Genomic DNA, 26,796 nt, shown 5'->3' with positions numbered 1-26,796 from the left:
TTAGAGACAATTACAATAGCCACAACATTAAAAAAAAATGTGTAACAGCATGCATTTTTGTCAGGCATACATCAGAGAGAAAATTTTACTTGGAAGTGTGTCTATTGAACAGCTACCAAAAATGGAAGTTCATCATAAATATTAATAGTTGATATTTCTGCCTATTCTATCTGTGTGTTTACAGGTCTATATTTTCAAGATGCATGAAGATATTCTAATGCTGTTTGTTTGTGTATGTAGGGTAGACAGCTGAATAGTTGCATTCCACATATGAGCAATATCAGAGATTGCAATATTGGGTTACATGTGTTTATGTGGCGCACCCCCCTCCAGCCAGGCATTATTCTGCACATTTTTAGTTTAGTGGGTGTTTTATAGCCGATTACAATAGCCACAACATCACAAAACATGTGATACTGTATGTGTTTTTGTCAGGCATGACCATACAGCACTGAATGAGAGCAAATTTGACTTGGGAAGTTGTCTATTGAACAGCTACTAGCAATATTGGGTTACATGAGCTTATTTGGTCCACCCCACAATATCTATAAATGTAACCACTTTTGCAGTAAAATATTTTCACACAACCATCCATTTAATATATGGGAGACCTCAGAGATATAGAAAAATATGGTTCTGTTTCATTATACCTCGGGTAGGAGTATCTCAAAATCAATGGCGGCTGGTGGGAGGAGCTATAGAAGGACGGGCTCATTGTAATGGGAGGAATGGAATAAATGGAACGGTATCAAACATTTGGAAACCACATGTTTGACTCCATTCCAGCCATTACAATTAGTCATTCCTCCTATAGCTCCTCCCACCAGCCTCCACTGCTCAAAATGTATCTCAAAACTAGCCTGAAAGTGCTTGAGACTAAAACGCACGTCTAGAAAACTATTGAAGAACACTTCTGCCACCCTGTGGGGGGTGGAAAGTGAACATAGAACCTATTGTATTGATTGGCCTGTTCCTCTTCTGTGCGATAGTGGGCGCTGCGTACTTGCTTATGGAGAGACCAACTGCAAACTGTGGAATGTGCAGTGCAGGGATTAACCGCTTGGTGCAATTTTGCAAAAGTGTACACTGTGTGGATATGCTCATAGCTACGTATTACTAGAGGCTTTCAAGACCTATCTACACTTATAGAGATCTGCGTGCTTGTACAACCGCGGTTCACGTGAACCGCATGAAATCCTCGTAGACGTGGTCAGCAATCAGATATCTGACTGAACGACGGTAGCGCAATCGTATGACCACGGCGTACTAGTTAACAATTTTGCGTGATAGATAGTTATTCTCAACTTTAATTTACTGCAAAAGTGAAACAGTCCGGCTCCAAGATGTCAGTAGCGGGCTTCAAGAAGCAGTTTTATAAAGCCAGCCAGGTTAGCGAACAACTTTCCTCACCTCCGAAAACTTACTGTAGCCAGTAAACATAGCTAGGTAGCATGTGGCCAGTTAGCTAACTTATCTAGTTACTTTTTATACACTTCTGAAGTTCTGTAAGTATTTGTTTGCATGTCCGTCTATAACTAAAACTTTGGTTTAAATAAGTATTAGCTAATGTTATAGCTATAACGTTAGCAAATCAACGGGTTCAAGAAAGTAATAGTTCGCTAAATTAGCTAGCTAACCTTAGCTTGCATTTACGTGGATGCGTCTCTTAGCGGGCTAACTAGTTCTGTTGATAGATAGTTAGTTACTTACCTTACACACTAGCTAGACAGACATTCGTAAGGAAATAAAATAGTAAGCTACCTATGTCATTATGATTTCATTGGCTGACGTTAGCCTTTCAAAATAATGCCTTGATAAACTTGATAGTTTAGCCAGCTAACTAGCTACTTTTTGTGTGTTTGGAATCTCATCAAGTAACACCTTTTTCAGGTATCCAATCCTAGTGCACAGCTGGGCTACCTAGTCTACCGTTAGCTACACAGTGCATGTGTCAAGGCTGTCACTCAACAGGCATGCTAGCGGTGGACGCACACCTTAAAGTAACACATTTGTTCTACAATGCCAGGGGTATTCAACTCTTGCCCTGCGAGGTCCGGAGCATGCTGGTTTTCTGTGCTACCAAACATAATTAATTGCACACACAGTCTGTGTCCCAGGTCTGATTAGAGGGGAACAATGGAAAATTTGCAGTAACTGTCTTCGATGTCCAGTTGTTTGAAGGCACTAGGTTATGTATGCCCTGGGGATATTGATTTTGTGTAGATTGGTGTTGGTAGTAACTGCCTTGTATGTAATCGGAAATCTCTTTATAAAAGTATTGATCAAATAATACATTTTTACACATTGTTACTATTCTGTAGCTCATTTCAATAAAAAACAATCCTCAATTTCGTTGGAGCCCTCCCTGTCTGATCTCAGGTCTGTTTGCTGATTATTAAAATAGACTTTTGAGTCACTCTTCCTGCTGATCTCTGCAGAAAATCCATTTGGTTTCTACCCCGACTTCCTGTTAGGAGCAAGTGTAGATCCCCGTAGGCGAGAGAAAGTGGGTAGAGTCAATCCATTGGGAAGACGGAAATACAGTGCAAGAGAAAATGGAGAGGCAGAACTGCAGTGTGTGTGCATGTTTTACAGGGGGCAAAGAGAGATGAACGAGGCGGTGCTTTCCCAGATTGGATTGGACTGCAATGCAGTTGCAGTTTCTTGCCAAACTCCATAGGAGTCGATAATGCCCGATGACAACAATAAATGATGCTCCCCTGCAAGGCACACAATATCATGCTTATTCAGAGCATGCAGGGACATTACTACCAATGATGGCATGTGATTGGAAATAGGCTTAATTGTAGGATTATTCTTGTTTTTTCTACAGCACTTTTTTCTGCTCTTATGGAATGCAGGAAGTTGGCTTTAGATAATATATGCAGCACCCCACACGCACATGTTTTTATTTACTTACTGCCCCCCTTACTTTTCGACACATTTCCAAAACATGGCCTACACATTCAACTTGTTTACACACACGCACCAAGTATCATAGATAATACTTAATCTGACTTAATATCTGAATTAAATGCCTTTCATTGTCCTGCACTAGCAGCATACTTTGCAATATGTACAGGGAAGTTGGTGGGAATGTTAGAGGAAATGGTGGGTCAAAGTGGAGTCTGCAGATGGCTGATCTTATCATATTCACTCACAAGGGAGTGGTTAACTGAAGGATCATATGCAGCTCAAAAGGTTAAAGGGATACTTCAGGATTTTGGCAGAGAGCCTTTATATACATCCCCAGAGTCAGATGAACTCATGGATAGTATTTTTCTGCATAATCTCACATAGGCCTATTAGCGAAATACATACTTCATGATCCAAATGTATAGGTGTATCATGTCTATTTTGCCAGCAGTGTTACGAAGTCCTTCACTGCCTTTTCCCTTCAGGGTCAGTAGGGCCAGTGTGTGATGTATTCAGGTGTCAGACAGTTATGAGATCTTTTTCTATAATGTTGTGTAGAAGGAGAAAGCCTGGCAGTGGTTGGCCCATTGTTAAGGAGGCAGCTGACTCACTACAGCTGACTCATAGCTGTCTCTCTCCCAATAAATTACAATCACACCATTCTCTGTGTAGAAGATGCTATTTTCAGGCGTCAGTGTTGTGCTCTCCTCCCTCGTTATCTAGCTAGCAGTGGCCTTGTGTGTCTGCCTCACTGCATAACTAAAATGTGACTACATTTCTCTTTGTGAAGATTTCTATTTAATAAAGCTGTATCTTTTCAGCAGGAGATTTACACGTTACTTTCAAGACAATCTGTGGCGGTTATGTATTTTTTAAATATATATACTAAATATATAAAACATTCAGCTGTAGGGTTACTTTTTCAAAATGTATTTTTATGAATGTATTTTTTAAATTGTTTTTATTGAAATATTTTTTTTTACCTTTTATTTAACTAGGCAAGTCAGTTATAAAAAAAAATCTTATTTACAATGACGGCCTACATACACCAAACCCGGATGACGCTGGGCCAATTCCCAATCACAGCCGGTTGTGATCCTGCATGGATTCAAACCAGGGTGTCTGTAGTGACGCCTCTAGCACTGAGCTGCAGTACCTTAGACCGCTGCGCCACTCATTATTCCCCTCAACATATTTTAGGCCTATGAAAGCACAGCCACCATCCATGTTTTGCCACAGTAGCAGTTTTGTGGCTAGCAAGAGCTGAACACACCATTTCCCCACCTGTTGATGTAAAGCAAACATATTTTTATAGGCTAACACCATTGGCTTAGACACTGATTCTATTAGCTCTTGCACTGTCATTGTGGCTCCTCTTCGTCCCCACTCAGATTCCTCTATATGAGTCACTTTCCCCATCCCTCAGTCAGTGGACTTTCTACCCCAGATACTGTGTACGTTTAGATGATCCATTCTCTGGCTTACACATTATGTGGGGAATCGGTAGCGCGGCATGCACAGGAAGTCAGCACTCTATTTGCTGGGTGACCATTTCTACTCGTCAGATCTGACACTCAGTGTAAAAGCAGTGTTCACGTCTGTAGCAACAACTGGTACTATGAAGTACATACACTAAACAAAATTTAAAACGCATCATGCAAGATTTTACTGAGTTACAGTTGATGTAATTAAATCAGTCAATGTAAATAAATTCATTAGGTTGTAATCTATGGATTTCACATGACTGGGAATACAGATATGTATCTGTTGGTCACAGATACCTTTAAAAAGGTATGGGCGTGGATCAGAAACTGGAACACACTGTTGTACACCTCGATCCAGAGTATCCCAACCAAATGTTTCATATTTTGGTATACAGATCCTTGCAACATGGAGCCATGCATTATCATGCTGAAACATGATGTGATGGCAGCAGGTGAATGGCACGACAATGGGCCCAGGATCTCGTCACGGTATCTCTGCATTAAAATTGCCATCAATAAAATGCAGTTGTTTGTTGTAGCTTATGCCTGCCCATGCCATAACCCCACCGCACTCTGTTCACAACGTTAACATCAGCAAACCGCTAGCCCACATGTCTGTCATCTGCTCGGTACAGTTTACAATGGATTCATCCTTGAATAGCACACTTCTCCAGCGTGCCAGTGGCCATCGAAGGTGAGCTTTTACCAACTGAAGTTGGTTACGGCGCCGAACTGCAGTCAGGTCAAGACCCTGGTGAGGAGGACGAGCACACAGATGAGCTTCCCTCAGACAGATTCTGACAGTTTATGCAGGAAGTCGGTTGTGCAAACCCAGTTTCATCAGTTGTCCGGGTGGCTAGCGTCAGACGACCCTGCAGGTAAAGGAGCCGGATGTGGAGGTCCTGGGCGGGCGTTGTTCCATGTGGTCTACAGTTGTGAGGCCGTTTGGAAGTACTACCAAATTCTCTAAAACAACATTTGAGGCTGCTTTTTGTAGATAATTTAACATTCAATTATCTGGCAACCGCTCTGGTGGACATTCCTGCAGTCAGCATGCCAATTGCACTCTCCCTCAAAACCTGAGACATCTGTGGCATTGTGTTGTGTGATGACAACTACACATTTTAGTGTCCTTTTATTGTCCCCAGCACAAGGTGCACCTGTGTAATGTTCCTGCTGTTTAATCAGCTTCTTGATATGCCACACCTGTCAGGTGGATGGATTATATTGGCAAAGGAGAAATGCTCACTAACAGGGATGTAAAAAAAACTTGTGCGTATGGAAAATTTCTGGGACCTTTTATTTCAGCTCATGAAACATGGGACAAACACTTTACATGTTGCGTTTTATTTTTGATCAGTATATTTTCTGAACTATGCAAAGCTTTTTATCACCCCAATGTGGTTTGTATTAATGGGCACATAATGTACCAATCATGTCCTCCCCCCTGAAGTATATAGGCGTAACTCATTTTGAACTGTTTCAGTAAGTAAAACCAAATGCTACATCATGTCAGTAAGTTTGCTCTCACCAACCTCACTTTCTGTGACTATAGTGAATGTTAATCAAATCAAATGTTATTTGTCACATGCGCCGAATACAACAGGTGTAGGTAGACCTTACAGTGAAATGCTTACTTACAAGCCCTTAACCAACAATGCTTTAAGAAGTTAAGAAAAAGTGTTAAGTAAAATTAAGAAAAAGTGTTAAGTAAAAAGTAACAAATCATTAAACGGCAGCAGTAAAAAAAACAATAGCGAGGCTATATACAGGGGGTACCAAGTCAATGTGAGTCATTGTGCGGGGTCACCGGTTAGTCGAGGTAATATGTACATGTAGATAGAGTTAGTGACTATGCATAAATAATAAACAGATTAGCAGCAGCATAAAAGAGGGGTCTGTGTAGCCCTTTGATTAGCTGTTCAGGAGTCTTATGGCTTGGAGGGTAGAAGCTGTTAAGCCTTTTAGACCCAGACTTGGCACTCCGGTACCGCTTGCCATTCGGTAGCAGAGAGAACGGTCTATGACTAGGGTGGCTGGAGTCTTTGACAATTTTTAGGGCCTTCCTCTGACACCGCCTGGTATAGAGGTCCTGGATGGCAGGAAGCTTGGCCCCAGTGATGTACTGGGCCGTACGCACTGCCCTCTGTAGTGCCTTGCGGAGAGAGGCCGAGCAATTGCCATACCAGGCGGTGATGCAACCAGTCAGGATGCTCTCGGTGGTGCAGCTGTAGAACCTTTTGAAGATCTGACGACCCATGCCAAATCCTTTCAGTCTCCTGATGGAGAATAGGCTTTGTCATGCCCTCTTCACGACTGCCTTTGTGTATGGACCATGATAGTTTGTTGGTGATGTGGACACCAAGGAACTTGAAGCTCTCAACCTTAAGTTAGAACAGTCCTACGTAGCCAGAGGGTATCATGTTTACCTCATACATACCATGGTTTATTACTGTAATCTAAAGGTAGGCAACCTACTGCACTCACCAAGGTCCTATAGCCTAATTAGTCTACAATGTGACATTTGCACAAGGAAAGGCTTTCAATGATTATCCCTCTCCCAGGGCTGAGAGGTAGAAATGCAAATAGCCTATACTCCTCTTGTTAGAGTGAAGCCCCTCAGGCAGTGGGACACATGGCTGGTTGTGCACAGGAGTAGTGAGTAGATGTTTTGCCTTGCCACTGGCAGTGTATGCTGCAGAACCGTCCCTTTGTCCCCACAGGCAGTTGTTTTTCGCCTGGTCATAACTGGGTTAGCTAGACCTCCCTAACATATTTTGGACTGACATGGCAGAAGGAAGAGAAATGTAGGCTACTCGAATGCCAAGGAATTACCGGTAGCCTATGGGGAATGAAAAAGTATTCAAGCTCTTGGGATATGATGGGAAGGTTTTTAAACTGGGATGTCAGAATACAGTACGTGGCATAAAAACATGTTGAATGTGTATCCTAAAGTTTCCTTATAAAAGAGTGCATATGCTTTCAATTAGCGAAGCGGTGTACGTCACTTCAAAAACATTTAGGTATTGTCATTATAAACATTTTACAAAATCCAGAAAGGGGTACAAACAAGATATATGTTCACCGTATGTTTTGTAGGGTTGGAACGATACCAGTATTGCGAAACTCGTTAGTGTCATGGCAATGAAACAAAAAATGATGGATTTAACATCTTTAGAAAAACAGCCCTAATGTTGGAAACGAACATCATTCAGAATCACATTTATTTATATTCCAAGCTATAGCACACAATATTTTACATACAGCAGGTTTTTAAAGGACTAAAGAGTTTGGTCTGCTTTGTGGTATCAAAGCACTGGCAACTAGATTCATATGAAATCATATCGAGAGAGTGAAAATGTTATTGCATCACTGTGATGTTATTGTGTCATGGTCATCATATGATACTTGCAGCAGGTCAAAGCTGGAATTGAGTTGCAATGTTGACCTTACTACATACTGTATTGTAGTCCCCCTATATATAGCCATGGAGTGAAGTTGAGAGACATTTTATGAGGGAGGAACTGGGAAGCAAAACTGAGGGAGAGAAGTGCGGTAGAGAGAGAGCTATTTTTTGTTGTTGTTGAGGCCCTTTATCTACTTCCCCAGAGTCAGATGAACTCGTGTATGCCATTTTTATGTCTGCATGCAGTTTGCAGGAAGTTGCTAACTAGCGCTAGTGCAGTTGCTAACTAGCGTTAGCATGCTAGCAGATACCCATAGACTTCCAGTCATTGTGCTAACGCTAGTTAACGCTAGTTAACGCTAACTTCCTTCATACTGGACCGAGAGACATAAAAACGGTATCCACTAGTTCATCTAACTCTGGGGAAGTAGATAAAGGGCCTCATTGCAAAAAGCCTGAAGTATCTCTTTAAAGTGCAGACATGTAAAGCAGTCTTTTTCCACAGGGGGGTAGATAGCGGGAGAAGGTAAACCTGTAGGCTACATTTAATGCTGGGTGGCCTGCACATATTTGTGTCTTACACAACAAGTTCCAACATGTTAAAGTGAATGTGAGAAATGTCCTATATTGATGTTTACAGTTATGAGATTGTTTATTACCCTACATACAGTACATGGTCATTATAGAGGATCAAATATATTTTACAGGATTCCAGCATCTGGTTTTACTGTATTGACATAATTCCACCTCAACTTCTCCACTGTAGTCTCCAGTGATCTACAATGGTCATATCCAGACAAGCCTGTATTTATTTTTGCACAGGGGTGTATCAGTGTGAGAATAAAGAAGAACTCTACTTATTTTGTTTCCTAGAGGGTTGTTTGATGGTGTCAGTCAGTACAGACTGATGTCAGTTAAGATTCAACTGTTACCTTCACGATTAGAACATTACTATGTGAATGGCGGAACTGGCCAGCTGTATTTTCTGACAGAGTAAGAAAGCGATCTTTCTGATTCGCTCTCAAGAACGGCATATGTATTGTGTAATAATGACGCTTTTCTCTCCCACTCTCTCTGTGCAGATGGTCAGTGAGAAGGTCGGCGGTGCAGAGGGAACGAAACTGGATGAAGACTTCAAAGATTTGGAAAGGGTATAATGCCTCTTTGACTGTACATGAAGTACCGTTACCTGAAGTAGAGTAGTAAGTTAGAATTCTATATATTAGGCCTATCCGTTAGGCAAATATATTTGCAGGTTAACAGAATGGCATCAGGACAAAGGTTTAATAAGTTAACACAACCAGACACACGTAGCCCTACAACACAGCCCTACAACAGTGCATGAATAGATATGCCCTACAGTGTTACATAATGCAGTAGTGATGATGTTAATTATACAGTCTCGTTCACCTTACTTGCATATGACCATAGAGTCTGGACAACCATGCACTAGAAGGGAGTGTTGCATCATGCATAGCTTTAGTGAGCAGTCTGTTTGCACGCTGTGTACAGTATGTCAGTATAGTATTCATAGGGGAGCCCTGTGAATAGATACATAGAGTGGCAGTGCACCTGCCTTTGCTGCTTCAGCCAACTGTCATGGAGTCCAGCAATCAACAGAAAAAGACTATTGTACACACCTGCACTGAATGAACTTTGGTTGTTTCACAAAGTCAGTTTCATTTAACAGTACAATTAGCGAAGTGACAATATTTCATTATCTTTTTCATTGCCTATTTGGAAACTAGTCTCATCGCAAGTAAAAGATTTGGAAGAAATTAAAGGAAAGACATTGTGTTTCATATTTCCTTGTGGTTGTTAGTGACGTCCCCTCCCCTGTGTTTTATAGAAAGTAGATGTGACCAGCAAGGCTGTGGTGGAAGTCATATCTAAAACCTCAGAGTACCTGCAGCCTAACCCAGGTAAAGCAATGGACCAGAAAGGGATTCTTAGTGTCTTAATTAGATCTTCAATTAAAATGTATAGAAATTGTGTAATTGGTGGTAGAAAATGCATTTTGTACTATATCACAGATATAAGGTAGCTTGAACACAAGTCCTATAACTGCCACCTCTCCATCCCTCCCTCTCAATGTCTCCCTTTCTCCATCCCTCTCAGCGTCGCGGGCGAAGCTGTCTATGTTGAACACTGTGTCTAAGATCAGAGGCCAGGTGAAGAACCCGGGCTATCCCCAAGCTGAGGGCCTGCTGGGAGAGTGTATGGTCAAGTACGGCCGGGACCTAGGGGAGGAAACCAACTTCGGTACGTTGTGTCTGTCTGCCTGCCTGCCTGTTTGTCTGTGAGTGTATGCCTGCCAGTGCATAGATGGTATTTGTTTTGTGGAGTGGTGAATTTAATCACTTGTGACTCAGCGTCTGCTTTTGCTCTGTGTCAGGTGGGGCTCTAGTAGACGCGGGGGAGACCATGAAGAGGCTGGCGGAGGTGAAGGACTCTTTAGACATCGACGTCAAACAGAACTTCATTGATCCATTACAAAACCTGTCTGACAAGGACCTCCGAGAGATACAGGTACGGTATCACGTTACACGCTTATCTGCTGCTAAAACTCAACTTCTTTGTCATCTCTCTAGTTTTAACTGAATGTGAGTTACATCCCTCTCCTCATCTACCCATCTCTTCTCCTTCTCTTCCTCCTCCTCCCATCCCCCAGCACCATCTGAAGAAGCTGGAGGGAAGGCGTCTGGACTACGACTATAAGAAGAAGCGCCAAGGGAAAATACCAGATGAGGAGCTGAGACAGGCCCTCGAGAAGTTCCACGAGTCTAAAGAGGTGGCCGAGATCAGCATGTACAACATACTGGAGACTGACGTAAGTAGTACCTGTCCCCTGAAGTAGGGGCCTGTCCCCTGATAACATTCACAATGTCAATGGGAATACCCATCCTAGCATCAATCTGATCTTTATGATTTCATTATCGGTCTGATTGCTCAGTGATAGAGACCAGTTCCGTTGGGGGCAAGCGGTGCCATCTATGGGCTAAAGGTAATTTGTTCAATTAGATTTACTGTTTAAATCCACACTTCTCCACCATAACAAGAGTGTCACCTGCACCATGAACCAACTTAGGTCAACATGAAATATTATCTATGTACAGCGTTAATCAGCTTTGTGGCCTATGTTAACTGTGGTTATCCCTACCCGCCCTTCTGTTGAGGGTTTATATAGGGTGTCCAATCAAAAACACATCTTTTGACCAATGAGTAAAATAATGTTAATAGATAATCTTTTAAGAAAACCAATGGTCCTAACCTCTTACCTGGCTACCCAGACTCCTTGCTCCAGCCAAACGCTACGCCATGCCCACGGATGTTAGTTGCTTCTCCGCAGTGAGTCATGATCTGAGTCCCGACACTTCACCGAATGTGAACACATTCGAGGCCGTGATTGGTCCGAAAACGATGTGCTGGGCCAGAACACAATCGCCGATGACTTTGTTTTGTACAACGCCCCTCATCACCACAAATTACTTCAATGGTGGCAGTCTTAGACTAAAGTAATCTGAGTAAACAAAACATTAAGAACACCTGCTCTTTCCATGACATAGACTGACCAGGTGAACCTAGGTGAAAGCTATGTTCCCTTATTGATGTTATTAAATCCACTTCAGTCAGTGTAGATGAAGGGGAGGAGACAGGTTAAAGAAGGATTTTTAAGCCTCGATACAATTGAGACAACGATTGTGTATGTGTGCCATTCAGAGGGTGAATGTGCAAGATGTAAATCCTTTGAACGGGGTATGGTTTGTGTCAAGAACTGCAACGCTGCTGGGTTTATCACGCTCAACAGTTTCCTGTGTGTATCAAGAATGGTCCACCACCCAAAGGACATCCAGCCAACCTGACACAACTGTGGGAAGCATTGGTGATGCCTACAGTGCCTTCGGAAAGTATTCAGACCACTTTACTTTTTCCACATTTTGTTAGATTACAGCCTTATTCCAAAATGGATGAAATCGTTTTTTTACCTCATCAATCTACACACAATACCCCATAATAACAACGCAAAAACAGGTTTTTAGAAATTTGAGCTATTTTATAAAATATGAAAGTATAAGTATTCAGACCCTTTACTCAGTACTTTGTTTGGCAGAGATTACAGCCTCGAGTCTTCTTGGGTATGATGCTACAAGCTTGGCATACCTGTATTTGGGTAGTTTCCCCCATTCTTCCATGCAGATCCTCTCAAGTTTTGTCAGGTTGGATGGGGAGCATTGCCACACAGCTATTTTTAGGTCTCTCCAGAGATGTTCGATCAGGTTCAAGTCCGGGCTCTGGCTGGGCCACTCAAGGACATTCTGAGACTTGTCCCGAAGCCACTCCTGCATTGTCTTGGCTGTGTGCTTAGTCGTTGTCTTGTTGGAAGGTGAACCTTCGCCCCTGTCTGAGGTCCTGAGTACTCTGGAGACGGTTTTCATTAAGGATGATCCTGCCACCACCATGCTTCACCGTAGGGATGGTGCCAGGTTTCCTCCAGACGTGACGCTTGGCATTCAGGCTAAAGAGTTCAATCTTGGTTTCATCAGAACATAGAATCTTGTTTCTCATGGTCTGAGAGTCTTTAGGTGCCTATGGTAAACTCCAAGCGGGCTGTCATGTGCCTTTTACCAAGGAGTGGCTTCCGTCTGGCCACTCTACCATAAAGGCCTGCTTGGTGGAGTGCTGCAGAGATGATTGTCCTTCTGGAAGGTTCTCCCATCTCCACAGAGGAACTCTAGAGCTCTGTCAGAGTGACCATCGGGTTCTTGAGCACCTCCCTGACCAAGGCCCTTCTCCCCCGATTGCTCAGTTACCCGGGCAGACAGCTCTAGGAAGAGTCTTGGTGGTTCCAATCTTCTTCCTGTACCCCTTCCATGTGTTCTTGGGGACCTTCAATGCTGCAGAAATGTTTTGGTACCCTTCACCAGATCTGTGCCTTGACACAATCCTGTCTCGGAGCTCTACAGACAATTCCTTCAACCTCATGTCTTGGTTTTTGCTCTGACATGCATTGTCAACTGTGGGAACTTATACAGACAGGTGTGTGCCTTTCCAAATCATGTCCAATCAATAGAATTTACCACAGGTGGACTCCAATCAATTTGTAGAAACATCTCACGGGTGGTTAATGGAAGCAGGATGCATCTGAGCTGAATTTTGAGTCTCATAGCAACGGGTCCTTGTTTAAAAAAAATATAAATTAGCAAATAATTATTAAAAACCTGTTTTCGCTTTGTAATTATGGGGTATTGTGTGTAGATTGCTGAGGATTTTTGTTTATTATATCCCTTTTAGAATATGGCTGTAATGTAACAAAATGTGGAAAAAGTCAAGGGGTCTGAATACTTTCCAAATGCACTGTAAATCTGGCTTCTCTACCGGCTCTGCATGATGAATCAGTGCTCAGGGTGGGGACTGACAGTCCATCTCAGTATGGAGCAGCAGTTCACAATGCATGTAGACCTATCATCTCATCATGGTCACTTTTTTCTTGTGACAGGTAGGCCTACATTTGCTGCAGATTAGCCTATGTTGCAGTAATATAAAGACAGACTGCGCGTTTAATTTACCCATCCATCTGGCTTTAGGGAGTTTTTTACTTGTTTTTTAATTGTAAAGAAAATATATTTTTTCATTCCAGTTGCAGAGTTTTAAAAAAGCCTATCACTCGAATATCGTTGCTTTAAATCAGTGCAAGCGCGAGGACTCTCGTGCAGTCATCTCCATTAAAATAGCATCCAAAATAGATAATCTTGTTCTAGAGTGATACAGTATATAGCCCTACATATAGATGTCCCAGCCTACCTCTTTCAGGTAATACATTCAATGCAGTATCAGCCTTTATATTGGGCTAATTAATGATGGGTTATGCATAATAAGCTTCTGACTTATAGCCTCTGTCTCTTGCGCAATATGCAAGCTCCTGTGCTCACCGCTCTTTAGCTCTTGGAGTCCCATGTAGAAAAAACGCTAGACTAGAATAGCTTGCTGGAAATTATTTTTGTAGCATTTCTTTATTAGGTTACAACATTTGACATTTTGATATATATTAGAGAAAGACCCCACTGAACGATTCAGAAGAGGAATAATCGTATTTGTCTTGGTAAAAATGTATTTTATAACTTAAGTAAAATCTAATCACTAAAATATGTTTTCCCCCTAGTTTATCTAATTTACAGTACTGCTCTCACTTACCATTAGACAGATTACACATTAACCACAGTGTGATACTGGGTATCCAGGGGAATGCCATTGTTATTACTCATGTGTGTATCAAGTGTGACCATGGGCTTGGTCCTTGTGCGTGAGTCTCTGTGTAAGTGACTGAGTGCATGCTTGTATCTCTGTTTGTGTGTGAGTGTGTACAGTCAGTAACCATAGCCTGCTCTCTGTGTGTGTCTCTGTGCAGATAGAGCAGGTGAGCCAGCTGTCGTCTCTGGTGGAGTCCCAGCTGCAGTACCACAGACAGGCCACACAGATCCTGGACGAGCTCTCGGACAAACTGAGGGACAGGTGCACAATGCAGCAGCCTCCATCTCTATCCCTAACCTTTCTTCCCTGCTCAATCACTGCAAGTTATGTGTCCAAAGTGTCATTATACAGATACAGTAGGCCCACTCACCAACCCCTTCTCCCTGTCTAGTCATAACAATCATGTGTGTCCTTTTCATATCTGTCTCAATGCGTTCTCCTGTGAATCTGAAACAACACATTCAAGGCCCTCAATCACAGAGCATACAGTACACACTGGTTGACCTTGTGTACATTTTGAGTTCTTGATATTTTCCAGCCAGTAAGCCTACTTGCCTAGCAGTTAAGAGCTTTGCGACAGTAATTGAAAAGGTCGCTGGTTTGAATCCCTGAGCCGACTAGGGGAAAAATCTGTCTGTGCCCTTGAGCAAGGCACTTAACCCTAATTGCTCCTGTAAGTCCCTCTGGATAAGCGGAACTGCTAAATGATAAATATGTCAAATGTTCTATTTTTAACAGAAATGAACTTTGATCTCTGGACCTGCTGGGTTAATCTAACTCTCTTTCTCTTCAGGATGAACGAGGCCCAGAACCGACCACGCCGCGAGTATACGCCCAAGCCCAAACCCATCTTTGACTTTGGAGAATGTGACAACCAATCAACCAATGGTGGCTACACGACCTCCGTTGCCACACCATCCTCCCGCAACTCAGGTAACACAGTTGGACATTTTACCTACAGTGTATATCAGCTCATCAAAGAGAAGGCCATTTCTAGGTGCACAGTGTTTCCTCCGGCGCATTGGTGCGGCTGGCTTCCGGGTTGGATGCGTGCTGTGTTAAGAAGCAGTACGGCTGGCTGGGTTGTGTATCGGAGGACGCATGACATTCAGCCTTCGTCTCTCCCGAGCCCGTACGGGAGTTGTAGCGATGAGACAAGATAGTAGCTACTACAACAATTGGATACCACGAAATTGGGGAGAAAAAGGGGTAAAATTCAAAAAACAAAAAAACAAAAGAGAAGGCCATTTCTTTCAATCTTATTCTACTACTGCAGCCAGTTTCGAGTTTCACTCACACTGAGTCTGCAGTGTAGTATGACTGTGTGTTTGTTGAAGGATGAGGTGTGTGTGCGTGTGTGGAGATAATGAACAGGAGGGGGGTGCAGGAAACGGTCAGCTGGTTACCCTCGTTTCCTTTTGACCTTGTTTTTCTCTTCCTATGCAATCAGAGTTACACTTCCTCCACGCCAGATTGTCATTTCAGAAAACCAGATGTGAGTCGGAGAGTGAGAGTGTCAGAGAGATGGCGACCAAGCTACCTGTATGAAATGGTTGATCCAATACTATCAGTGAGCCAAGTGTCAAATCAAAAAGCTCTTGACTTGGAAGTTCTGTGATTGAACTGATCCATCATCTTGTACACATGATATTTGAGAAACGGATCATTTGATTCGGTTCTTCATTGGGTTTGGTAGTTTCTCTGGTTTAAATGTTTACCAGAATTGTTTTTAGATATGAAGCCTAGAGCTTTTTGATTGACACAGTTTAATGACCTGCAGTGAATGCAGTATTAACATTGGACTAAACCCACTCCATATTGTCAGCTGGATCATTATCACATACAGATAGCTGGTGTAACTGTAAGGCTTATTCTAGATGATACTAACTACATATATGGGTTGAGTAATGATAGAGATATGATACATCTTTGGGTTAGTTGTATCTCTGGAAGTCTCCAAGATTTATGGTGAGGGGATGTGTTGTGTTCAACAATGAAAGTGAATCTCCCAGGCAGAGACCGTGATGGATCCCTCCCCATATCCACTGTACCATGCCCTGTGGGGTAAACTGACACAAAGAGGAAATTGTTTTGAGACAAAAAGCCTGGTGTGTGGATAGAGGCATGGCCATGACTGCCTGAGCTCTGAGAGAGAGGGAGGGATGGAGAGGGGGAGCAGGGCAGTGTCTCACAGAGATGATGCAAGACATTGGGATTGGGACACCCATCAGTGTGTGGTCAACTACTTTTGCGTGTGTGTGTTGTGAGACTGACCGACATGTGTGTTCCACCCTATGTGTCATAGACAGACTTCCTGTACCCCTCCAGTCCTAGCCACTGTAGTCCTCAACCCCTGCAGGCCCCAGCTAAAAACAAGACAGGACAATATGGAGGGGGCCAGGTCATCTCTCCATCACTCAGCGTCGTGTCTCTCACTAACACTGCCTGCACTGCCTGCAGTGTGATAATATCCCAGCCCAGCCACACACACAAATACTCAAACTGCAGTGTGAATCACAAGCTAACAAACAGGGTGCCGTGTGAACCTAAAACCACAATCAGTCTGACACTGTTCCAGCTCTGTCAGCCAGCTGAAGGAAGGAGGGAGGGAGGGACGGACAGAGTGGACATGGGACTGGTCTGCCAGGGATGTACACTCTTTCAACCCTCTCTCCCCCTGTTTTCCACCCCTCTCTCCTCCTCTCTTTCTCCTCTTTCTGTCATTCAGTCTCAGAACAGCCGTCCTGTAAGGCCCTGTTTGACTTTGACCCAGAGAACGAGGGAGAGCTGGGCTTCAAGGAGGGCGACATCATCACCCTGACCAATCAGATCGACGAGAACTGGTATGAGGGCATGCTGCATGGTCAATCAGGATTCTTCCCTCTCAACTACGTGGAAATCGTCGTCCCCCTGCCACATTAAGGAGTGAAGTACAGAGTACATGAGAGAGATAATGGGAACGGGAGAGTGAGGGAGGGAATGAGGAGCCAGTTAACAGATTATAGAGTCTTTGTCCTCATCTTTACCATCATCGCCATCATCACAGATGTACTTGTACTCTTTGTCACTTTGTCATCTTGACGTTTGAAGGAAGGAAATTGGAAGGTGGTGGTTTCTCGCATTCCAGTTCTGAGAAAGAGAGATTTGAATATGACCCCTGCTGCCCCCCAAGCAAAAATAAATACGGACAGACGGACACAGACATGAAGAACCGAACTAAACCAGACTTAATTTTTTAAAGTAATGTTTTCTGTCAACCACAGATATCCCAATAGAAAGGGAAGTTTCAAATGAAATGAATTTAGAATTGAAATGGTCAAAATCAATGTATTTAACGTTAAATGACATACAGATAAGCAGCAGAATACATTTACATCGGCAGTTTAGCTGGTTCTGACTCTGTAAAAACTGTACAACTTGTAAAGCCTTATTTTCATAACTACAGACATTTTAAAAGTAATTTGTCACATCCAAAGTTTCTGTAGGTCCCACATTTCAGTATGGACTCTGGTGAATACCTGCCTTATTTCCAAGGCAAGTATGTCAGACACACTGCAACTGCACAGCCTTTCCAAATGATGGAGTCTGACTGGACAACGTCTCTAGGAGCCCCCTGCCGGCCAAGCTTAGACAACCACTCCCCTCCTCAGTAAACAACTACAGTAATGCCTTGTAGCTATGATCCATCTACAGTCAGTAGATTTACAACGCTATGTACATCCTGTATGCCTGAGCCACAGGAGAGCTTGAAGGGCCTCAGACATTGTTTAGTTTTGCAATGGTGTGTATTTGATTTGTTTTGGTTTCAGCCTTGTTTATTGTTTTTTAATGTACAGCTAAACTGTTAAATTGCACCTTGGTCCTCCAATGAGATTGTTGCTGTACGTATGAGAGCCTGTACGTTTTGTTTAGTTATAGGCCTCTACTGAGAGGGTGTTCAAACCCAGACAGCCAGAGACTGAAGCCCCTGAGGAGAACACTAGACCCAAAGTCAAACACTAACATTTATAAGAAACCGCTTTCCCCATTGATGGGCTACTGCACATTTAGTGACGTTAGCAACATACGAAGCCTGTGTGTTTTACTTTTCTTCACTGTCTAATCATCTGTTCAATAGAGGAAACACATGCCACATAGAATAGAGTACATGGTGTGTTAACCATGATATGGTGTTTGGTTTTAGCTGTCATAGTACCCGTCTGTCCGTCCTAGTGCCTCCATAAGCGACAACGCTGCTGGCGGCGTTGTGTGTGTGACTGAACATCTTTTGGATCAGTAAATCCCATTCATTCACGTCAGTCACTTTCTTCCTGTATTTTGTATTATTTACTACTCCGTTGGTTATCATACTCCTCGCTGGGTCTCTTAGGATGGGTTGGGTTCTAGTCTGGAGTTGGTATGTTGCTGCTGGACAGGACTGCATAGGGCCTCGAATACAGTAAAGACAGGTTAGTGATGCCGAACAGGACAAAAAGGGAAAAGGAATAATATATAGCAGAAGTCTTATTTTATTTGTGATGATTGTTCTGTTAGGAAAAGCCCCTACTACCAAGATGCATACTATCAGCGCTAAGAGACCCCCCCACGATTGATGGTTGTGGAGGCGATGTGATTGAGTCACACTTGCTGCAGTGCACTCTTTCATTCAGAAATGCCTCTCCCCTCAGTGTTGAGGTCCAGGCTACTTTCAATGGTCATGAGTTTAAGCTACTCTTCTCTGCTCCAGGCTACTCCCTCCATCCACCACCCTGCTCTGTCACACCTCACTCTGGTGTTTGATCTCTTCCATACGTTTACAGGCCTGCTCGTAGTTCATTTCAATGGGAGAGTGGAGTGATGGACTGGTTAAGAGCAACTTGGTGCTGACTGGATCACACACCACCACAAGTCCAGAACAAACAGAGAATCCATAGTTAGGGGTGCTTCAGTGCCGTTGGGAAAGGAAGGAATAATACTACCAACCAAAATAACCAAGCTACTTACAATGGTCATACATTTCTGTACCAAGGGTTCTGTTGCCATTTCCAGTCTTGGCACTTTGCGGTGTACATACATTTGTGCATGTCTTTGTGTCACACTACACTTTTTAAAAAGGGTTATTTCTGTCTAATCAGTTGGAGTACCAGAATTCTCTTTAAAAACTAAAGGTCTTTCTTGCACTCAATAGTATTTTTTATATACGAAACCTTAATATTTGTTATTAATCTTTGCATGTAGGTCTATCCAATACAGTTGAATTTAGTTGAAGCATTCTTTCACTTTTGGTATGTCATTTTAGTATGGTATTTCAAATTTAACTGCAATATATTGTCATGTATTATCAAAATATTTGTACTTGCTTTGTCTTGTTTCCCCCTTCTACCATCTTTGGATAAATAAATGGAGAAAAAAAGCATTCTGCACTGAGTGTATGGAATGTTTTGGTTATAAAATGCTCAACTTCTGCCTGGATGCCAAAATGTTAATGCATGAAAAGAGGGTGGACTTTACACTAATGATTATTTTTTTACCCCCTTTTTTTCTCCCCAATTTCATGGTGTCCAATTGTTAGTAATTACTATCTTGTCTCATCGCTACAACTCCCGTATGGGCTCGGGAGAGACTTTGGTCGAAAGCCATGCGTGCCCCGAAACACAACCCAACCAAGCTGCTTCTTAACACAGCGCACATCCAACCCGGAAGCCAGCCGCACCACTGTGTCGGAGGAAACACCGTGCACCTGGCGACCTTGGTTAGCGTGCACTGCGCCCGGCCCGCCACAGGAGTCGCTGGTGCGCGATGAGGCAAGGATATCCCTACCGGCCAAACCCTCCCTAACCCGGACGCCGCTAGGCCAATTATGCGTCGCCCCACGGACCTCCCGGTCGCGGCCGGGAGCGACAGAGCCTGGGCGCAAACCCAGAGTCTCTGGTGGCACAGCTAGCGATGCAGTGCCCTAGACCACTGCGCCAACCGGGAGGCCCACTAATGATTATTTTTACCTTTGGTTTTGGCTTGTAGTGTTGAATAGGTTGTTGGGACGAAAGGTGGCCGTGTAGCTCTTTCCAAAGCACCAACACAGACAAACACAGAAGTAGTTCCAGTGTGTGTTTTTAATGTATTAGGTATTCAGCGGGTTCAAAGGATTGTTCACATATTAGTACTAACATGTCACAGACCACAGTTTAGATAAATACACCACAGGTAATAGAGAAGAGGAAGATCCTTATTTCCATGTCAACTTCTGTAACAACAGCCTGACGTCAAGCACTGGCAGCAGACGCTAGGGGACACATTCACAGCACGCACATGTCATACTGTACAAACATTGTCAGTGATACAGACCTCACAGTCAGAAAAGGCCATGGAGAACAGTACACTCGCCCTCCAGACTCAGGAGTCACCATCTCCGTCAGGACAGTGCACATCCAACTTACAGTATGCCTGAGGTCAGGGCAGCAGTTGAAGTGCCACAGACAAAGGGCAGAAATGACAACCTATTCTCTGTGTAGAGCCTATTCCCTATATAGAGACCTACAAATGTAGTGAACTATATGAGGAATGGGTTATTTGAGATTTTCATTTGAAGCCAGTGCATACACACAACCTTGTTTCTCCTCCAGCTTAGTGCGTGTTGATGAGTTGGTTGTAGACATGCTCCAGGATCTGAGAATAGGCCTGGTCTTTGGGTGCATGGCCGCTCAGAGAGCCCTGAGGGAGAGAAACCAAACCGGTGAGGAGGAAATCTCTGTAGGACATATCCCAACTGGAGATAACATGTTTGACCTGAACTTCACACAACTGTAGATGTCAAAGAGAGATGTGTGATAATTTGGATAACGCGCACGGATCACAAGTTAGCATTCTAGCCTTAAATGAAAGGCCAAAAAGCATATAAGGAATTCAATTAATTTAATAGGATATCTATGCCAAAAAGTTAGTTGGTATGCAGTTTCCTGTTGTTAATGAGTTCTTATATGAGCAGACCTTGATTTTGTCCATCATGGTGGTATCAGGACACCAGAACTGATGGAACTGCACCAGGTCAGGGGCTGCCCTGTAGAAGTCCACCAGCAGCATCTGTGGAACAATAATTGAACATAAAACAATGACAAAGTGGCCAATGTCCTACCACTGAATTTATTTGCATAGATATGGTTACTATGATTATAACTATACTGAACATAAATATAAACGCAACATGTAACGTGTTGGTCCCATGTTTCATGAGCTGAAATAAAATATTCCAGAAATGTTCCATACGCACAAAAAGCGTATTTTTCTCAAATGTTGTGCACAAGTTTGTTTACCTCCCTGTTGGTGAGCATTTCTCCTTGGCCAAGATAATCCATCCACCTGACAATTGTGGCATATCAAGAAGCTGATTAAACAGCATGATCATTACACAGTTGTACCTTGTGCTGGCGATAATAAAAGCCCACTCTAAAATGTGTCGTTTTGTCACAACACAATGCCACAAATGTCTCAAGTTTTGAGGGAGCGTGCAATTGGCATGCTGACTGCAGGAATGTTGACAGAGAATTTAATGTTAATTTCTCTACCATAAGCCGCCTCCAACGTTGTTTTATAGAATTTGGCAGTACGTCCAACCGGCCTCACATCCACAGACCAAGTGTGACCACGTGTAACCATGCCAGCCAAGGACCTCCACATCCGGCTTCTTCACCTGCGGGATCGCCTAAGAACAGTCATCCGGACAGCTGATGAAACTGAGGAGTATTTATTTCTGTAATAAAACCCTTTTGTGGGGAAAAACTCCTTTTGATTGGCTGGGCCTGGCTCCCCAGTAGATAGGCCTATGTTCTCCCATTCCCACCCATGGCTGCGCCCCTGAACCAGTCATGTGAAATCCATAGATTAGGGCCTAATTCATTTATTTCAATTGACTGATTTCCTTAGATCAACTGTAACTCAGTAAAACCGTTTAAATTATTGCATGTTGCGTTTATATTTTTCATCAGTATAAGTTTGCGAACAGTACCATCTCATTCAGGACATCACTAGTTAGGAAGTTATCTTGTACATAGGTCACCTCCACAGCCACTGGAATGCCATAGTCATTGGGCCTTTGCTGTGGATGGAAGAATGGTGATAAGTGTTATAGATGTTTACCTTGTCTTAGAGGATAATGTTCTTATTCATTAAGGCATGTATTACCACTGCACTCACCTCCGGGGGTGGCACTACCCAGAACGGTGTTATAGTGGACGCCACACCCTGGTTCCCATGGTAATAGGGGCCTAAAAATCAGGGACACATTTGAATGTTAGTTCAATGTCTGGTTATTTATTTTCATTTTCTATATGAAAACGTTTTTTTCCCCATTGGTTCCAGCTGATTGCCCAGTACAGACCACAGATAATGCCCAGGCAGGGCTGGAAGCCATTGCTGCTCCCCTGGAGCCTCAGCTGGTGGTCCATCTGAGAGTCGATGTCCTGCAGGGATGGCAGGGCGGGGCCCCGAGGGTGACTGTGGTACCAGCCCACCAATGACAGCCCTCGCATGAACAGATTCTGGCAGATCTGTAAGGTAATTAGAAGAAGAGACCATTTGTATTTCACCCAAACTGGTATGATTGTATCATATTATGGAATTGACTTATGTTGATCCACATCCTGGTTTTAGCAGTGTTAGTAGGGCTTACCTCTTCTTCAACAGCAGAGGCCGAATCTCTGTCTGCCAATCGTGTACGACAGGGAAATGCTCTTAAAACTGTCAGAACTGCAAGCAAAGGGCACAACAGACAGGTCATGAACATCATACATGTTGAAGATCGTTACTGTAATGTCAGAGGGGAAGTACAATGTCCTGTTTGCTCACGGTCTCTGCTTTTATAGGAAATACTCACGTTGTGTGTTAGTGTCCCATCGTCCTCCGAGGTAGCCCACCACCTCACTGGTGGTCAGGTGACAGTGGAAATCCTGAGGGCACACAATCACGCTTTTGTCAATTTCCACCAATAAGGCAGATTCAAACTGTAGCCTATACCCCGGTTTCAAATTTCCTCTCTTACTACCACGGTGTGACTCATGCTTACCATGAGAAGCAGCACATTGCTGGATACAGCAACATTGAAAGGCTGGAACCTGTTAATGGCTGAGAAAGCTGATAACTCCACCAACGTGTGTGGATCCCTGTCGATATACAGTATGTGTTTGATTAGTGTTGAAGCTTACTTATATGCATTACAGAGACATAGGCTGGGACGAGCACAATTATACCTTGCAGCATCCCTGGTACCCAGAGTGCAGTATCTGACTGGGATTCGCTCTCTGTCTCCTCTCCTGGGCACAAGGCTGATATCTACAAGAGAAAGCACATTAGATGCATCTATCCCTTTCCCATATCACACTCTACCATACACAGTTAAAATTACATAATGCCATTTCTAGAGATTCTTGGTGGATTTAATCTCACCGTGCAGCTCAGGTTTGTTCTTCCTGTTCTTGTCATCTGTCGGCACTGCCGTCTTCCCCTCTTCCTCCTCCTCATCTCCCATCTCGTCATCTTCTCCCTCGCTCACCAGGCTCTGACATCACAGGAAGAGGGAGGGTGTGAGATGCTAGTATTCATACTAACAGTCTTCTACAGCAGTTCTCTCCCTCTTTCATCGTCCCCTTTTAGCTTTTAGTTTCCGTATAAACAAACCTCCATCGCTTCCTTTTACTACCCCTCTTTCCCACCCTGCTCTTTTCATCCTCACCACCATCTCTCCCTCCTCACCATGTCTGCACTGGGCTGGTACTTGTGCAGCCAGCTGGTCTTGTACTGCACTAGTTTCTGGCCCCTGTAGCGCACCGAGGCCCATCCACAGCCTGACTTCTTGGCAGGGTTGACCAGGCGCTTGCAGTGTGTGGCCCAGGCACTGGGAGAATTGAAGATCTGCCCCGTCTCCACCCAGCGGATCTTCCCATCATTCAACAGGTCGCCTACAAACTTCTTACCCTGGGGAGAGAACAGGTAGAGAAGGATGCAATTAGGCTTATTACATATGTAGCATTAGTAATAACCATTATTACTAGATAGTGTGTGAACATGTATTTTCAGGTAGTGTACATTAATCTGTTATTATCAGAAAGTGTATAAATATCTACTGTTATCTTATTACCAGGTAATGTATAGACATCTATCAACTACTGTATGTTTACCAGGTAGTGTATGGACAGCACTCCGTCCCCAGGCTCAACCAGGCCGTCCTTCAGCAGCACTCTCAAGGTGATGCCTCGCCTAGTCAGCAGGGAGCCACGCCCTGAAGGGGTCCTTAGATCAGACTCCTCTCCTCCACTCAGCTCCTCCTCCTCTTCCTCTGCTCCCTCCTCCACCACCTGTGGAGACAAGGGTGGCTCAGAGCCTGAAGACACACACACACACATTAAATGTTATGTATGATGCATTTGTAGGCCATGTATACAATAGAAAGGTGAGCTCAGAGAGAGGAACCACTCTTATTACAATGTAACAAAAACATGTCCAAATGAAAACATGATAAGGTGCCATGATCTTGACATGAAATGAAGAACGAAAGATTGTAATTAATCCAAAATAAGATATTATATCCTTGAGTCCAACAAAGGATTCCCTCTAAACTTGCTCAGAACAGGGCAGCATGGCTGACCCTTAAAATGTACACAGAGAGCTAACATTAATAATATACATGCAAATCTCTCCTGGCTCAAAGTGGAGGAGAGATTGACTTCATCACTACTTGCTTTTGTAAGAAGTGTTGACATGCTGAATGCACCGAGGTGTCTGTTTAAACGACTAGCACACAGCTCAGACACCCATGCATACTCCTCCACAAGACATGCCACCAGAGGTCTCTTCACAGTTCAGAAGTCCAGGATAGACAGACTATGGTAGGTGGACAGTACTACATAGAGCCATGGCTACATGGAACTCTATTCCACATCAAGTAACTGATGCAGATAAAATACACACACATACACATAAGACACGCACATAAGACACGCACTCTACACACAAGTACACATGGATTTTGTATTGTAGATATGTGGTAGCAGAGTGTTGGCCTGAGGGAACACACTTAATGTGTTGTGAAAAGTGTTATGAAATGTAATGTAATATTTTAAATTGTATATAACTGCCTTAATGTTGCTGGACCCCAGGAAAAGTAGCTTCAGCCTTGGCAGCAGCTAATGGGGATCCTTAATAAATACAAATACAGGGGTCATGACATCTGAGGTCAAGAAGTCACCCACTGACCCACATACATTAGTGTCACAGTTTAAATGTAGTAATAATCTGTAGGACATGTTACATTTAGAGATGTTTGACATAGCTAATTAGTTGCCACTTGTGATAATTGTGATAGACCCTAATTAACGCTGGGGCCTTTGTGAGACACCGTCCTTTTGTATGGTTAGTAAGAAACCAAAAACGCAGAAGAAATTCCATAGGGACAAAATAATAGCCTTCTGATATGATCTCATTTTCTATTTTATTAATTACCACTATTAAAATTAGATTAAATATGTATGCGCTTTGTTTTTGTTTTCTGGCCATTGGTTATTCTGCATTTCTCCGCAACACGAGGCCTGCTGCTCGAGATTAATTTCACCGAGTATTATAATTAAAATCACTATTTTATCATTCTCACCCATTTCTCTGAAAGCGTCGGAGAGCGGCTTTATTTCCAACTCCGCCAAGAGGTTTTCTTTTCGGGCCACTTTAGAGCAATGCACAGAATAGGTTCAATAAACACAATTCGCCACACTGGCTGGCGAGCTATTATTCAAAAACATAAAATGAAGGCGTCTGTATCTGCAGTGTAGTTTCCTTGTTGTGTTGCTTTAATGTCAATTCCCCTCCCCTTTCTTTCTCTCACTCCCGTCCTTGTCACTCTCCCCGTAAACAAAAGCGATGTTTCTTTGATCCTATGTCTCATCGGCTACTATTCGGCTACTACTATGCAATGTCCACTCGGTATCGGACATAGTTTGATATAGTCAAAATATATATTTATCTATAAATTAGTAATTACATGGTAGAATTAGATCATCAGTTTATAAATTCCTGCTTCCGGAAAGATAGTGTCGCTCGGTGCTTTGAGACAGCCGCTATGTACGTGGCCAGTCAGTCCATTCGGTGATTCTAGCAAAGAGAAAATAATAAAAACATTTAATTGCTGGCATTTATAAACACGTACCACAAGTAGCCAAAGACACATTTACAATCAAACATATGTAAAATAAGTTAACCTTGTCCAAACCGCATCATCCCTAGCCCTTAATTCCCCTATATTTAGACACTAGAGAATCTCCTCCTTTTACAGTCAGTCCCACGCTCCCCCTCGTCTCTTTCCTCCTTTGCGAGGTTCCTCTATCACGAAAAGGAGCAAATTAACGAAACAAATCCTGTGGGGGGCAGCAAACCTCCACTTACAAGTAAACATTCACTGTGACAATAAATCTCGCCAGTTTGTAGCCTAGTTCTAAAGCCCGGAAATTAGTTACCTCTGGTTCGTTCAGCCATCCCCATGGGGAACATGAATGGGTTTTGGGATAAACGCCGAAAATAAGTTCTGAGGTTAACACAGGCGTAGGAGATCTTGTACGCGTTGAGCTTAGTAGACTAAATAAGTAGCCTAATTAAAACTTCAACTATAGTGAGAAACCATTTTTTAAATGTAATTTACGGTAGTTCCTGCACTCAACGAAAGTTTTTTGTAAAAACGTCTGTGCGCTTCCTCGTCTGGAAAAATAGGTATGGCCCAATGTGAAA

At 43.2% G+C, this 26,796-nt stretch overlaps 2 protein-coding genes across 11 annotated transcripts; one reads left to right on the top strand and one right to left on the bottom strand.

Moving 5' to 3' along the window:
• The first annotated feature begins 1,005 nt into the window (after positions 1-1,005).
• On the top strand, positions 1,006-19,381 carry LOC110524345 (endophilin-A2). 2 transcript variants are annotated; one of them, XM_021603905.3, is made up of 10 exons: positions 1,010-1,388; positions 8,889-8,957; positions 9,656-9,728; positions 9,925-10,068; positions 10,202-10,335; positions 10,478-10,636; positions 14,213-14,316; positions 14,849-14,988; positions 15,506-15,550; positions 16,784-19,381. In XM_021603905.3, the coding sequence occupies exons 1-10, from the start codon at positions 1,344-1,346 to the stop codon at positions 16,975-16,977; spliced, it is 1,107 nt and encodes a 368-aa protein (XP_021459580.1). In that variant the 5' UTR covers positions 1,010-1,343; the 3' UTR covers positions 16,978-19,381. The 2 variants fall into 2 exon arrangements, with proteins under 2 accessions (XP_021459581.1, XP_021459580.1); XM_021603906.3 differs by lacking the exon at positions 15,506-15,550 and having other exon boundaries at positions 1,006-1,388.
• Positions 19,382-20,129: 748 nt separating this feature from the next.
• On the bottom strand, positions 20,130-26,792 carry mpnd (MPN domain containing). Of its 9 annotated transcripts, none has more exons than XM_090235609.1 (15): positions 26,529-26,754; positions 26,057-26,166; positions 25,673-25,741; positions 24,204-24,406; positions 23,779-24,000; positions 23,473-23,584; positions 23,277-23,358; positions 23,093-23,189; positions 22,904-22,976; positions 22,700-22,776; positions 22,409-22,577; positions 22,225-22,295; positions 22,037-22,126; positions 21,022-21,114; positions 20,130-20,745 (listed from the first exon to the last, which is right to left on the bottom strand). In XM_090235609.1, exons 3-15 carry the CDS (start codon positions 25,674-25,676, stop codon positions 20,659-20,661), a joined length of 1,380 nt encoding a protein of 459 aa, XP_090091735.1. In that variant the 5' UTR covers positions 25,677-25,741; positions 26,057-26,166; positions 26,529-26,754; the 3' UTR covers positions 20,130-20,658. The 9 variants fall into 9 exon arrangements, with proteins under 9 accessions (XP_090091735.1, XP_090091738.1, XP_021459576.1 ...); XM_090235612.1 differs by having other exon boundaries at positions 22,088-22,126; XM_021603901.3 differs by lacking the exon at positions 26,529-26,754 and adding an exon at positions 26,274-26,474.
• Between the last annotated feature and the right edge of the window lie 4 nt (positions 26,793-26,796).

Source organism: Oncorhynchus mykiss, chromosome 5, assembly GCF_057628025.1.
Source record: "Oncorhynchus mykiss isolate SJ-2025 chromosome 5, ASM5762802v1, whole genome shotgun sequence".
Classification (NCBI taxonomy): domain Eukaryota; kingdom Metazoa; phylum Chordata; class Actinopteri; order Salmoniformes; family Salmonidae; genus Oncorhynchus; species Oncorhynchus mykiss.
Note: the sequence above shows the minus strand (reverse complement) of the source record. Positions and strands in the feature narration are given on the sequence as shown.